The sequence below is a fragment of the Phlebotomus papatasi genome, chromosome 3 (genome assembly GCF_024763615.1).
Source record: "Phlebotomus papatasi isolate M1 chromosome 3, Ppap_2.1, whole genome shotgun sequence".
NCBI classification, from domain to species: Eukaryota; Metazoa; Arthropoda; class Insecta; order Diptera; family Psychodidae; genus Phlebotomus; species Phlebotomus papatasi.
Window position 1 is genome coordinate 4668486 of NC_077224.1, and position 16045 is coordinate 4684530.

Here is a 16045-nt window from a genome sequence, read left to right on the forward strand (position 1 = left end):
CTCAATATTTTTTAACTCTCAAAATTATTATTTATGAAAAAATTACAAAAAAAAAATTGACTCAAGGATTCATTTGCATCCCATCTACCTACCTAAAATGACACACTCACACATATCCACTTTCTAGCTTTGGACATGCTAAGTCTGTATTTAGTTTTTCGTCATAATTACGTAGCTAAAACGTCATGATGCTGTCATCCAAATGAAAAGAAAATAACCTTGTGGATATTTCACATAATGAAATAAAAAAATCATCATATTAAAATAGAATAAGGATGATTTGAGAGTTCATTGTAACCATATACTAATGATAAATTTTATGTGCGTAAAATTTTTATTTCAATAAGTTTTTCATCATAGTCATTTTCATACGTGAATAATTTCCAAATTCATATCTTACTAGCTAAGTTTTTTATTATTTTTTTTGTACATGTTAGAAACAGAAAAAAATATAGAAATTACGTGACTTAAATGGTATAGTAAAAGATGAATGAAGTATTTGACGAATTTATCAGAAAATGTTATGTATTTATTTCGTTTTAATATATATTGTTACTAAGAATAAAATAAAGTAAACTAAAAAGAAATTGTAGACAAAAAAATTATAGCTAAAAATTAGAAAAAAATAATAATATACTGAAAATGTATTTTAAAGGGTTGAGATAATTGATTTTTTGTTTTGTTTAATTTCATGAATATTTTTTTTTTTGCTTTTTTTGCGAAAACAAATACAATCCCTTAAATTATTCAATATAATATATAGTAATATCCCTTATAATTATAGAGGCGTACATATATGATAATAATTATGTGTGAGAAAGAGAAAACTTTTCCACCAAATGTTATTTAGTAAATATTCCATAGCATTTAGTGGAACTATTCTATATATTTTTTTGTTCTTTTTTTTAATTATTATTGTTTTCTAATGTGAATTCCTATTTGAATAGCAGAAGTAGGGAAAAATTTCACGAATCGCCGGGGTCTTTCAATCCATCAAACCTCATCTTAATTTTCACATTACATCTCACTTTTCATCAAGTCATCAATTCTGAAAAAAATGCATTTTATTGGCTTACCTACTAAATAAATATATATGTTGTAGATTGATAATAAACAAAAAAAAATATGTATGGGACACAATATTAGTTAAAATAAAACTCTTTTTCTTTTAAGAACAAAAAGAAAAAAATGTAATATAAAAGAAAAAAAGATAAATGTAAGAAAATCATGGCCATTTTTTTATACCCCAAATATGCATTATGAGAAATATAAAATGCAATAAAAACATTGTAGAATAAATATTACATACACAAATTCAATTAACAGAAGCTAAATATATATATATTTAAATATTTATATTATTGGAGCATTTTTTAAAAGCCCAAAATCATTTATTTCAAATTCTTATTGTACTTTGAATATAGAGTGCACATTATCTAGTAATATAATTTTTTTTTCAAAGGACATGTGACGCTTTTGAGGGAGTGCTTTTAGAAGATATTTTTGCAATGGCATTTTTTTTAACCTCTTCCCATCCCTTTATTGCAAAACCCCATATTCCCTATCGTACTATCGGCAGCCGATATTTAGTGCAGTCCTAAGCAAAACTTTAGATTCAAACGAATCTTATGCATGATGCAAATTAAAAAAAGGCCCAAAAGCGGTACACAATTTTACAAAATTGAATTTTATTATGCATATGATGCAATACCCAAGTAGTAATTTTTTTTATTACAATTGTCGTCTAACAACCGTACTGTGTATCCGAAAAGGAGTCTTTTGACGATTGTCAGAACCTCACATTAATTTATAGTACAGAATAATAAGTCGATTTATCATAGAAAACACTCCATGTCAAAATGACTCTGAAATTACCCGTTAATGACTCAAAAATGACTCGTCAAATATGGTCTTTCCAGTGGCGTCTTAAAATGGTAAAATTTGCCACGTAGTAGACAAATTAAACCAGAAAAGTGAATTTTTAAAGTTTTAATTCTGAATTTGAATTTATTAATTTGTTTTAAATCAAATATAATTAGGGTGCATCCCACTTACAATGTCTTCCAAAGAAGGACTTCAGTGCACACTCGATCGACTTGTTATTTTTGCGATCGATTTGTTAATGGTAATATCCCGACAGCTTGTATAATGCACTCTACATGCTAGTGGAATTTCATTGAAACGGGTAAAGAAGTTCAAGTATCTCGGGGTTTTATTTACGAGTGATAGTAAGATGGAGGTAAAGCTCTCGCCACAAATCGGTCGAGCTTCTGCAGTCATGAGGGAGTTTTGCAGAAGCGTGATGAGGAAGGCCGAGCTTAGTCGTGGGAATAAGCCGCCGTGAAATGCAATCAACAGTAGAGGGTTCCGAAAGTCGTCGGGAAACTAAAAATCGCTCGGGGAAACACGTCAACTATCTACAGAGCTTTCGATTCGGTCTCCAAGCCTTCATCAGTGGTCAAGTCTTGCATGTCTTGCATGGACGCTTCTTCCATGTTCCCGGAAGTGTTTTTAGGTAGAGGTGGTGTATTTTTATGACGTTTTATCACAGTGAAAATGTCTTTTTCTAGAAATTCTGATCTGCACCGGGCGGGACTCGAACTCACAACTTTGAGAGTCGAATCATAGATATCATCCGCCTAAGACCCAACGGTCTTGCCTATTGCGCCACTGAGATCCCCTTGGACAAGATGACTGAATAAAATTCAGAGTCTTGCTTGGAATCATTTTGGAATCGAGCTCAAATGTATTCCTGAAGTGACGGAGGATCGAGAGGCGAAGATTGCTAACCTAAGTTCGTCCGGGTCCTAAGTCCATGACCCCGACAGGTATAAGCATTTGGAAGAATATATATTCAGAAGATCACTCTAGAGGTTTATAGAACAAACCTGTGCTCGTTAAAAGTCGTGTATTATCGGAAATTTTATGTTGATAATTCTAATGGAAATTGCAGATAGCTGTGATGGTAACACTAATCCCGCTTATTTACGGTGCCATGATGAATATATTTGCACCAAAAAAATATAATAGAAAGAAAAACTCACATAAAAAGAAATTGTCTTCTTGATATCTTTGTCAGAAGACGGGTAGCTCTTCACTACACATCCCTTTACTTGAATCTTGCAGAAATACAAAGAAATTAAATGCAAATATCACTTCAAATGGAAAGTTCTTAAATCGCGCGCAATTCAACTCAAGAGAGAGATAGAGACACAAATAACTCACTTGACAAACGTCTGGCGGCGCTGCGGTTGCAAAAAATCTCTGAAATGCGACAAAATATTTTCTTCTCTATTTTATCCTTATTAGCAGGTCGTGTCCCTTCTTGTAATATGTACTTTTGCATTCCTTATTAACCAAAATAGTGTTGTACAAAAGGATTTTTCTCAAACCTATCCTGAATTTTGGGACAGCTCAAAAGAATATGAGTCTCCCAGCTCAAAATTTCATCCCAATGTTTTTGTTGTAATATCGAAGAGTAATTGAAATAGCACTGACGTAAGACGTATCTTGAGAATCAAGCAGATAAACTCCCTCCGTGTGCGTCAGGGCTGGTTATCCTTTCAGGACAGGAAAACACGGATATCTTTGCCAAAGCTTTCAGTGGTGAAAATCGTGAAATATCTCTGAAATTTGTCTTTCTCAATTGCTCTACTCCTAATGAGGATGCACCGGGGAAACTTGGGATTTTGCTGATGCAACACTTCTCTGGACATCGGATTGAGGCCAACTCAATCCGATGTCCAGAAGCAATTTTAACATTAAAAAACCTCTCATTTTCTCTACGTGAATTTTCGCGGCACTTCGAAGAACCTCAACAGGCACCACCATATTCCCTTCGGCTTTTATTTTAGCTCAGGCCTGCATAGAAAGTTATTTGAGAGTGATTTTGTGTTGAAAAAGGCTTAGTGGGTCAAATGGCAGAGTCGTGTCTATATGAATGAGGTCCTGGTTTGCAGTCTAGTCAGCTATAGCTGCTGTCATATCGGTCTTGAACTCATTCAGTGAATGAATGAAGATGGTTGATTGTCTGGCATTACCATTTTAAGGCTCTTTCATTAATCAAAGGCAGAGTAAGTTTTTTAACCGTAATATAACTAATATATGACTTACACAATGTTATACACCATTTTTTTTACTATAATTTCACCCAAAAATATTCAAACAATCTTAGGTTAGATATTAGAGTACTTTCTTGAATAAGGACGAGCCATTGTTGAGTCAGAATAACATTTTGATGCTCGGATATTGAAGAAATAGTAACTTCAAAACTTTGATTGACAGTTCAAAGTGCACAACTTTAGGTTAAATATAATTATGCCTAAGTATTTTTGGGTGTTTTTTTTATTGTGCAAGGACAGTTCATAAATTACAGGAAGCATCCTTGGGTTTTCATAATTTGCCAGGCGTTTGAATTCTAAATTTGCAAATAGAACTGCATTGCAAACCCCAAACTATCCTGATTTGCAACCCCCTTCCTTATCCTTTTAAATCTTATGCATTTTCATTATTACCATGCAATTCTTCTGTACAAGTGTTGCATATTAAAAACAAATTATGTTTCGACAAAAATTAGAATGTCACATTGCCAGAAGCATTTTTTTTAGGCACCTTTGAAACATGGAGTAGTAGTAAGTAGTAGTAGTGCCTTGAGTAATAATGACACAACTTTGGATTATACACAAAAAAAAATTTCAAGAGAGAAAAATGACACGAAGACAATGTATTTGGCATTTGTTTTGGTAATTTTTTTCTCAATAAAACAGTTTAAGAATAAAAATGAGACCATGAGTATAAAAATGAAAGGAAGCATCATTTTTGTCAATTAATAGTGACATACCTCAGAAATTGGGGGAAATGAGCGTGAAGTAGAACATCCCTCCGACGCCATCGCATCGCTTTCACTTCTTGCCCTCAGTCGCTGATGGCTGTGGCGTTGGGGTTGGTACTCCAGCTGGAGCCTGGCCTGCATTTCCACCACGAGCAGCAGCAGCGGCGGCGGCAGCAGCAGCTGCAGCACCCGGATAGGCAGCATAGGGGCCAGCGGGGTAGCCTTGCGGATAAGCTGTGGGTTGGGCAGGATTAGCTCCACCATAAAACTGGGGATACTGAGTGCTATTGGGGGCAAAACCTCCGGCAGCTGCTACAATATTCTGCGATCCAGGATTGGCGCCTCCGCTTGGCATGTTATACCCTGGCAGCGTTGCCGATGACGCTGTCGATGCTGGCATTGCACCCTGAAGATTAACCATTTGAGTGATCAAGATAATCGACCAGGAGAAGTGATAAAGTTAAAATATCTTAAGATAAACACAAATTTTCCGACTATAGTGCCCCTATCATTAATCACAGAAAGTTTTTGACGTCCAAAAAGTTCTAGTTTATTGAGAAATTTATTGGATCGAGGGGCGACTAATAGGGGGGTCCCCCGAAGATCTCAAGACTCTATCTCAAACCGTTTGGGCTCCAGACGTGGTAACGGCATTTAAAAGACCAAGAACATTCCAATTTTTGAGAATCTATTTAAAATTTTTAATTTTAAATCCGCGAAAAAATTCGGGCCCCGCGAAAATCCGAGAAAGATAAGCACCCTGTGAAAATCCGCAAAAAATATGTGCACCACGAATATCCGCGAAAAAATATGCGCCCCACGAAAATTCGCGACCCGCGAAAAAATACGCGACCTGCGAAAAATCTCGCGCCCCGCGAAAATCAGCGAAAAATACACGCCCAGCGAAAATCCGCGAAAATATACACACCCCGTGAAAATATGGAACCGTGGAAAAATATGGGCCCCGCGAAAATTCGCGTCCCTCGAAAATCCGCGAAAAAATACGCGCTCCGAGAAAAATTATACGACCCGCGAAAATCCGTGAAAAAAAAATCGCGAAGATACGCACACCGTGAAAATCCGCGAAAAAATACACGCCCTGCGAATATCCGCGAAAAAATATGCGACCCTCGAATATCCGCGAAAAAATTCGGGCCCCGCGAAATTCCGCGAACAATTTCACGCCCCGCGAAAGTGCTCGAAAAAATACGCGTCCCGCGAAAATCCACGAAAAAAAATTCGCGAAAAGATACGCACCCCGTGAAAATCCGCGAAAAAAAATCGGGCCCCGCGAAAATACGAGAAAAAATTCGTGACCCTCGAAAATCCGCCTAGCTAAAATCCGCGAAGAAACACGTGCTCTGCGAATATCCGCGAAAAATTATGCGCCCCGCGAAAATCTGCGAAAAAAAATTGCGAAAAGATACGCACCCCATGAAAATCCGCGAACAAAATCGCGCCCCGCTAAAATCCGTGAAAAAAATACGCGCTCCCTGAAAATTCGCGAAAAGTTATGCGCCCCGCGAAAATCCGCGAAAAAAATTCGCGGCCCCCGAAAATTCGCGACACGTTGTGGGTGTTTCTGATGAGAGTGCAAAAACTTGTTAGAGGGTCATTTAAGGGTCTCATATCTGAAATCCGTTTGTCCGGGTCACGTCTAGATTTTTTTAATATGCATTTTTAGTTTTGTGCTGTTTTCTAAAATTCAAAAATTTATATCTCCGGTCTTATTTATCCGGTGGTAGTCACATAAAGCTAAAATGACGCGTAATTTCATCCTCTATAACTCTTGTAAACATATCAAGAATCTACGATGAAAATGAAGTGTATTTTTTAAAGATTTTTTGAAAAAGTGCACCCGAAATTGTGCATTTTTCTGTGTTTTTTCCATCTCCTAATAATTCTCCCATTCAGATAGAACATTTTATATGCCAACTACTATAACTATACCTAAAAATGAGTAAATTTAATATTCTTTCATATCGTTTTAGTTTGAATTTTCAAAAAAATGTCATTAAAATATCGGAAGTGCGAATTGTTTATCAAACATTGCGAAAATATCATGAATATTTGTCGAGATTCCCAAGTATTGCAAAACTGCTATTAAAATACTCGTCAAATCCGGAAACAATACCAAATTAGCGACTAAGAAAACTTAACATTTAACTATTAAAATTTAATTATCTTAACATTTTAATATGCCTGATCGCTTGAAAATTGGTTCGAAAAATCACAAAAAAATACAAGAAAATGTGAAAATATTTGAAAAAATAAATAATAATAGTTGCAGAATAATATTGCAGAGAAAAATAAGGTGAAAATTAACCTTACACCTTTTTTTCTTTTTCCAATTCCTGTTGGAATTTTACTTATTATTTAAAAAAAAGGGATGGCAAAACGTCCGAGACTTTTTGAGCTGCTCGAACTCCCTAGAAAGAGCTCTGCCTTATATACCTTTTCCCAATTTTTTCTGGTGCATAATAACTGTTGAATTTAATTTGTCTATAAATCAACGCAAAACCATCTTGAAGTTGAAAATTTTTTAAGAAAAAGTTTCAAAAAAATCACAACCTTTTAATTAAATAATTGAATTTTTAATTTTTAATTAAATTTTAACAAATCAGATGAAAATTAGGCTTTTGACGGTTCAATACCGGCTCAAAACCGATTGGAACTGGTTCGGTTTTGCTGGAAATTCCAAGACCTTTCCATCGAACCCAAACATGATATTGAAGCGTATATTAAAACGCCAGCTTCATATTAAAGACATTTATTGTCTAGATTTCCCGTCCAACTCCTCGATTCTGTCAATAGCGCGGCTACTTATGGGTTCTGCTGACCCGAATAAGACTAGCGCTGTACAGAGGGGGACAGAATCGGGAACAATAACAAGAATTTAAAATAATTTAATAATAATTAAGTGTTGTTCTGCAACATTCCTCCCTCCTTAGGAAAACGCACGTCCTCGTGCGAAATAAAGTTTTGAGGGAAAGGTTTACAATGTTTTTCCTTAGTGTTAATATGTTATTAATACATAATACTAACAATCTTTTTCATTTTCTGCTCATACAATATTTATTATTTCTAAATAAATAAGAGAAAATTTTTCTTTCATCAATAAACTTCTCAAATTTTGCAAATATTTTTCAATATCTCTTTTCTTTGAAGTTTAATAAGAGTTTTGTGACAATTGTTTTATATTAAAAATGTTATACAATTTTTTTTGCTTTATGATTTTATTTTTCAAACCGTTTTTGTATTTTTTGTCTGGGTAGTTATGTTTTTTTTGGTAATTGAGTTTATGTTTAATCTTTTTTTTTTTCAGAATATTAAACCAAGTTCATTTGCTGTAATCTTCATCACTGTTTTCAATCGAACAGAAATTTAAGAAACATTTTATCCTACGCCTATACGCGCGAACTTTTGGAAATCAAATTCTATATAAATATATTTTTGAACTGTTAATAGAAATTTATACAATAGTATCAACAGTTTCTTAAATATCCTGTTTATTTGAACTTCTTTGTTTTGGAAATCTTTTAACTGTAATGCGTAAAAGTATGAGTTTCTTTTTAAAGAACTGACCTTAAGCATTTGCAATGTTTTGCAACTGTCATCAATTTTGTTACAATTCAATTTCTCTGTCACGGTCGCAGATTGGGTTCTTTCCTTATTTTGGCATTTATTATTATTTTTATTCTCAAAAACTGCTGATTGTCTCTTTGGCAATATTTTTGTGGCATTATCGTCAATAATTTTTAAATAGGACATTCTCATTTTGTTTTCTTTCACTTTATGTTGCAATTTGACTGAAATTATTTTATCGGTATGTGGATTTTCTGGATTGAGCAATATTGAGTGAAATTTCTCTGTGTCATCATATATTTCGGACTTTAACGTTTGATTCTCTAACTTCATTAGATCTTTCTGAAAAACAATTTGAGGTTTTTCACAATTGATTGGATCATTGATTCTAATGCGTTTTAATTGACATGTGACTTTCGATTTAATGCAGAAGTTTTCTTTTGTATCTTGATTAGATGTTACTTTTACACTTTCGGGTATTTGTATTTTCAATTCTTGAGCATATTGAAATAATGGTTCGCATAGACCAATAGAAGCATTTTGAAGTTGAGGTTGAGGATTTGAATAAAAATCCGATAGAATCAAATCATTAGCTAGATTAAATGGAAAATCATTGTCATCAACGAAATAATTATTCAATAATGCTTCTCTGAACTCAGAATATTTAGTAATTGATGCACCATTTATACAGCAAAATACATTTGAACTTACTTTCACTAATAGGTAAAGTACCCATCTCTTGTCATTAGAATAATCAGGACAGTGAAAATAGTTGTAGTAGATAAAATCGCACAATTGTAGAAATTGCGGCAGTGTATGAGGTTCTCCACGGAAGATTTGGAGTCTGCGAAAAAGGCTGGTAAGTCTTGAACTGGCCTGGCTGTCATCTTGTACGTTGCATCTGATCGCCGTCGTAGGATCATTGCAATCGTTTATGCTGCGTTTCGTCGCTCGTGGACGGGAAGAAAGTAGTTGAGGAGATGGAATCATTTTTCTAGGCGAAGTGTAGTTCAAATATCGTTAATCTGGCGCTATCAATTTTCGATGTGGTCATTCCATTTCTGATGATGGGTTTATTTCTGCATATCTCTTGGGTGTTGATCTCTGGGAGTGTTGACGAATTTTATTCACTTGGAATCACCATTTTTAACCTTTTCTTTTTCTCAATTGGCACTAGCTATGTTATCTTTCTTTTTTTTTTTGTTCTTCACAATTATTTAGGAGCACGGTTCACTTTTTTATCCACTGGGATAGAGAGATGCAGAAACATTGCATCCCCCATCCCACTTCTGACACCAATGAAGCGTATATTAAAACGCCAGCTTCATATTAAAGACATTTATTGTCTAGATTTCCCGTCCAACTCCTCGATTCTGTCAATAGCGCGGCTACTTATGGGTTCTGCTGACCCGAATAAGACTAGCGCTGTACAGAGGGGGACAGAATCGGGAACAATAACAAGAATTTAAAATAATTTAATAATAATTAAGTGTTGTTCTGCAACAATATCATTCGGTTAAAAAATATGCTCTCTAGGGCCTTTTTACCTTTTGACCTTGAAAAACAGTTAGGGGAGACAGGGGTAGAATTATCCAGCAAATGAAGCTTTTTTTTCGCGAGTGACTTGTGAAAAAATGATAAGGTTTGTCTAATATTTTTATGTTTCATAAGTAGCATTAGGATATTGGCTATATGAAACAATGTACACAGTAAAAAATAATTACTACGATTATCGCGTGTAATGGGAGTAAATCGATTATCGTAGTAGTTTTCGCTGAATATCTCTAGTTGAATTTAACTCGCTGAATTTTTTTTAAGTTGAAAATTTTTAGTTTAATATTTCTAAAGTTGAATCTAACGGGCTGAAATTTTTTTCCGTTTAATTTAGCTTAGTTGAATTGATTGAGTTGATTTTTTTTTCGTTGAATTTTCTTTTAGCTGAATTTTTTTAAGTTGAATTTCCTTTTGGTTTGTTTCTTTAATATAAATTATAAATAAAACAAATTTGAATAAATTCAAGTATTTTTTTTATTATTTTCTTCTTTGGGAACATAATAATAATTGAAGATGATGAACGATGTAATATCCACTGAAAACGCTCCTTACAAGCATTTTGTATGGATTAGTGGCCCGTTGTCCATACAAATATAACGTATTCACAAATGTCCTTGTCTAAAAAAGAATAAAAATTGTAAAGAAAAAAGTAAGATATGGGAAAAGTTATGTAGTCATGTTACAAGCATTATAGTTAAGTCTTAAAATAACTATTTTATTTTAAGGGCTTACGTGGGTCGCACATACTTGGAAAAAACAGCATATTATTCTTTGACGTCTTTCTTCAACATAATAAACTGAAAAATAATTCGAGCTCATAAGCATAAAAATGTATAACATTTTATCTATATTTTCTGAAATTTGCAATTAAAAATCTTTAAAATTCACCTATTGGGACCTGATTTTCGGAGACTTATTTTGAAAAAACATGCTTTTCCGTGGACAAGATTTCTCAGAGTATATTCATCAGAAATAAAAAAAAAAACTAAATATTTCCTGTTAGCTTATGAGTTAAGCTCGTACTTGAACAGTAGTATTTTTCATCTTGATCACAACTTATTTTACAAGAGAAAACGTGGTATAAAATACGACAAAAATTGTATTTTTTTATCTAAAATTCTACCAATAATACAAATTTTATTTTAAAAAATCTACCATTCAAGTACGAGTTTACTCGTCAGCTAATAGGAAATATTTATCTTTTTGATTTCTGATGAATACACTCTGAGAAATCTTGTCCACGGAAAAGCATGTTTTTTTCAAAATAAGTATCCAGAAATCTGGTCTCAACAGCGGAATTTTAAACATTTTTAATTTAAAATTCCAGAAAATATTGTTTAAATGTTGTAATTTTATATGCTTAACAACTTAAATTATAATAAATATTTTAATATCGAAAAAAATTACAGAAAATATGCTATTTTCTAATCTTTTTGACTCATCTACTCTCTTAAGTGTAATATTAGCAGATTGTTAGCATAATTTATGTCTGTGTTTGGAATTTTACGTGAAATTTTTAAAATTACAGTGCCATAACTACTAAAATGCATTTACGATTCTTATAAAGCAAAATTCACTGATTACTTATGTCTCAAAACGATTTTAATACCAAGGAAAAATTATGCACAAATTTAAATTAATTGAAAACACAAATTTAAATTAATTCATATCAATAACTCATATCTCTACAACCATAATGCTTGTAAAATTTTGATTCTGCAAACTTACCTAATATTTGTCTGGATGGTGGCTCACTGCTAAAGATAAATATTTTTAATATCCGTCCCCGCCTGTGAATTAAAATAAATTTAAAAAAAATAAAACTAACACCCTATGTTGATATCTGAATAATAAAATATGGATGGCAAAGCGTTCTAGATTTGCGGAATGCCCGATTCGCGAAATACATATTTCCTTGAATATTTTCATTTTACATGGCTTGATACATACCGACTTAATACAGATTGAATTAATTATTAAATAGCAAAAAACAACAAAGAGCAGTAAAAAAATTTTGGATGGCAATTAATTAAATTTGGTTAAAATTTAAAAATGGATAAACCTGAGAGAACTTTTCACAATAACTTTAATTCTTAAATTTTTTTTATATAAGACACGAGGTCGAGCATTTCGCAAAGCTAGAACGCTTTGTTTCCCTGTTTTGCTCTCTCAGGAAAAAAAATATGTTTTGCATACTTTTTGTCTCCCTTAATTCCATTTTGAGGCTTAAGGGAGATATGTTTGGAGCACTAGAGTTTTCTTTTGGCTGGATTTGTTTATTTTGGGAGCTCAGACAGTCAGATTAAGATTTCCATGCGTGGAGCTGATTGATGTCGAATGATTCAAAGAAGTCCTCAGTTTTTGATAAATTCGTGAATTTCTCAATATTATGGAAATCTATCTGACTTCCTGTGTCCCTGGATTTAGGAAAATTGTCAAAAACTTACCGTAAAATAGTGAAAAACTGTTGAGATTGTCTGCTTCCTTTTGCACTTGTGCTGCACAATGACACCTTTGTGAACTTCTAACGCCGCCGCCGCAGTGGGCTTTTCATTACAACGATAATTGGTTGAAAATTCAGGTAAAGTTGAATTTTACAACGATAATCGTTGAAAAGCTCAACTCAAGGTTTAAAATTGCCACAATAATCAGATGAAAATTTCAACTTTCAGTTGAATATTCAACTAAAGTTAAATATTCAACTGATAGTTTAATTTTCAAGTGTAAGTTGAATTTTACAGCAATAATCGTTTGAAATTTCAACTTTTTCTTCTAATATTACTACGATTATCGGTTTAATGTCGGGAATTCAACTAGAAAAATTCATCTTGTTTTTACTGTGTAGTTCAAAGCTCTAAAATCCTTGCCTTTTTCTGGAGAGGATAATGAAAAAAGTATGACACATTGGTTACACTTGCCCCGGCCTGGGTAGAAATAGCCACTTTTGGGGTACTAATTGCCACTAGTTTCCCAGATTAAATTTTAAACTGGAGATACCAAATATTGTTTCACTTGATAGACTGAAGCCCACTGATTCTAAATATATTACTTAAACTTAAAGAAAAGGGCTTTAGCCAACTTTTTTATGACATTTTTGTAATTGAGGCAAAATGAATGCAAACATTCTGAAAATATCTATTTCTCAAGTTCCTCATACAAATGGCAATATTGCTTGGAATATCAATAGTACTTTTTCATCTAACAATTATCCATGGATTAGTGAAAAATCATTGATAGTTTTGGGTCGAGACGGAAGAGTGACTACAACTGCCCCGAGGGCTGTTTCAGTGCTTATCATCTTATATAAAAAAGTGGATAATAATTATCTAAGTGAAAAATATTTTTTAATTAGGTTTATTAAACCAGAAACGAGGTAAAACTATGAAATCTTGATTAGAAACTCAGAAAACCAAATGCTGGTCCAAAAACTGTAACATCAAATCTACAATTTTATACCCATTTTATAAAAATGCTTCTAAATTGTAGGATAACAGGATCAGAGTTATAAATATTTCTGGTAATATGGGGATGTGTTCCTACTTTCATTAAAAAATACTTTGCTCGATGTACATTTTAAGAAAAACGAGAAAAATCCACTGTCTACTTTTACCCCTGGCTATAGGTACCCCGGTCTCCCCTACTAAAAATCATTCAACTGTATTTTCACACTTGGTAAATTGTCCGCCTGGGTAATCTCTAAAATATAACTAAAAATGAAAAAAATCGCACGACGCGTTTTCGAGCAATAAACTGAGGAGACAGTCACTATGTGTACGACTGCCCCTATCGCAGCTTGTCTAACTTCAGACGACGACGGGTAAAGGGCTGCCGTGGGCTGTCGGATAGAGACTTATCAAGATCAAAGCCGCCCTCTTTAATGGCATTTATCCGAAAAACGGACTGACTTGATTCATTTTGGGTGGAAATGGAGGCTTTAAGTGAAGGCCTGGCTGTAGCGGTTCCGTAAGGTACCGGCTCCACTATAACCTGATCTAAAATAATCTGTTTTCTTTTGTTATTTTGTTTTGCGATTTTCGAGGACAGGCTAAAATAAAAATAAATTAAGAAGAAAAAAGAAGTATTCACTGACCTTTGAGGCTTTTATCTGGTTTTCAATAGCCTCGGCTTCTTCAATCTTCCCGATGCTTCTGTAGTACTCAGCCCATTGCGCACTGTAATCCGGTTGTCCACCGGCTGCTTGCTGCATCTGCTGCGTCTGCACAGTGGCTATTCCCGTCTGTGCCTGAACAGGAGCCCCATTCGGAGCCCCAGAACCTGCCACAAGAGTTTGCTGTGCCTGAACTGCCTGCTGCTTAGCCTTCTGCTGCTGCTCGATGATATCCGCCTCACGATGCAGCCCCATTGAGCGATAGTACTCAATCCACTGCTGCGAGTAGTCAGGCTGACCCGTGGAGGGGTTTATCTGCACCTGAGCCTGCTGTTGCTGCTGCTGCTGATCCCATGACTGAGGTGTATAGCCCCATTGCTGTGGATAACCTGTATTTGCAGCAGAACCCTGCATACCTGGATAGCTGGGTCCACCGACACCCCCCGAACTGCCACCGATCAGTTGTATATCCTGTTTTGAATTAAATTAAACATGATATCCCGGGGGACAGATTCCAGTAGGCGTTTGATTAAAAAACAATAAAAGTCTTTAAAAAAGTAATATTTTGATGGAAACTTCAAATATTTCATTGATTTTTTCTTATCGAGTTTCAAAGGAAGTGTCCGAATTACCCAAAAATTTGTCCGACTTTCAGTGCTGTCCGAAATTCCAAACTTTACCCTAATAAGTAGAGCTGGCCAAAATATGTATTTGCGTGTTTTTATTAACACTTGGAAGGACCCTAGTGGCAGCCGCTGCCAATTTAGTTTTCAATTTATTTTTTTATAGTGAAGAATATATCATTTCGCCTGGAGGCCTGATCGAATGCGTGCAGAATTTATCTGGCTATTTTTTCGTTATAAAATTTTTAATATAAATTAAATATTAATGTAAATATCGTAAATATATTGCAAAAACAAAAAACTGCACTCGGAAGGACCAAGTGGCAGTTGCTGCCATACGCATTTTATATGGGAGTTTGACGTTCTGTAGATGTAATTTTCTTGATTGTTAGTGTATAAAAGCATTAAAAGAACAAATTGAAAGTGTTTTTGCAAATTATTGAGAAGAATTATGGGAAATATTGAACTGGGAAATATGAATAATTTTGGGAATTATTAAATTTTTCTCTTACTTCCCAAAGCTCAAAATCCATTTTGTTAAGCGAAGTTGATAGAAAATAGTTAATAGTATTAACTATTGTTCATAAAGTAGAATTTTTGCTTTGAAAAATAAGAGAAAAATTGAAATATTCAAAGGCTGCCGCATTCAAAGGCAGACCACTTTCCCTTACTCCATGATTCTGATAAAGATGAAAACATCGAATAGTTAAAAATATTTAGATACAGTACTCAAGGAGGTGAAATTTCTGATTCAGACACCAGAAAAGAACCGACTAAAGCTCCGAATGTTTAAATATAAGTAAAAATATCAAAATATTTTGTAAAATCCGATAAATGGCAGCGGCTGCCACTTGGTCTCTCGGTGACACTTTTAGTTAGGGTTCTACGAAGTGTTAAGCGTTCTCAGGCCCAATTTGACCTTTTATCTTCGCGAATTGGGCTCTTGTGGTTCTAATAAAGCCTATTTCAAAATGCATATTTTGACATATTTCATGTTTATTTGCATATTTGCATTTTTGCATTTTTTTTGCATTTTTCCGAATTTTGTTTAAAAAAAATGTTTTTTTCCTGTAAAATGAAAACCAATATAATTTCTATAGCTGCAAAAAACATTTAAAGTTTGGAATCCAGTTATATAAAAATATCCCTTTACACTACTTGATTCTCACATCATCTACATTGACAAATTCGAAGTCAACACTCTTCCTCGAAAATCGTCTTTTTTTCTTTAAATACTTCTTAAGAATGTATTAGTTCATCTGCAAAATGCATATGTAAAACTAATGTTTTACGCACTTTATTTCTAAAGCGTAATTTCCGTATCTGTAGACAATTTTGATATCA

At 33.9% G+C, this 16045-nt stretch overlaps 1 protein-coding gene and 1 long non-coding RNA gene across 2 annotated transcripts in view; both read right to left on the reverse strand.

The window, feature by feature from the left end:
- Positions 1–315: 315 nt before the first annotated feature.
- The window catches only part of LOC129805175 (far upstream element-binding protein 3), a 28952-nt gene continuing 13222 nt past the window's right edge, over positions 316–16045 (reverse strand). The window contains exons 7-9 of the mRNA XM_055852933.1: positions 14061–14549; positions 4841–5237; positions 316–1048 (exon numbers count right to left, since the gene is read on the reverse strand). Of these exons, the coding sequence (XP_055708908.1) occupies positions 4902–5237; positions 14061–14549 (825 nt within the window). The 3' untranslated portion in view covers positions 316–1048; positions 4841–4901. The remainder of the gene's footprint in view (positions 1049–4840; positions 5238–14060; positions 14550–16045) is intronic.
- LOC129806519 (uncharacterized) lies at positions 10429–12166 on the reverse strand. Its single transcript, XR_008752177.1, has 2 exons — positions 11699–12166; positions 10429–10588 (listed from the first exon to the last, which is right to left on the reverse strand). It is a non-coding gene; the product is annotated as an uncharacterized LOC129806519 (long non-coding RNA).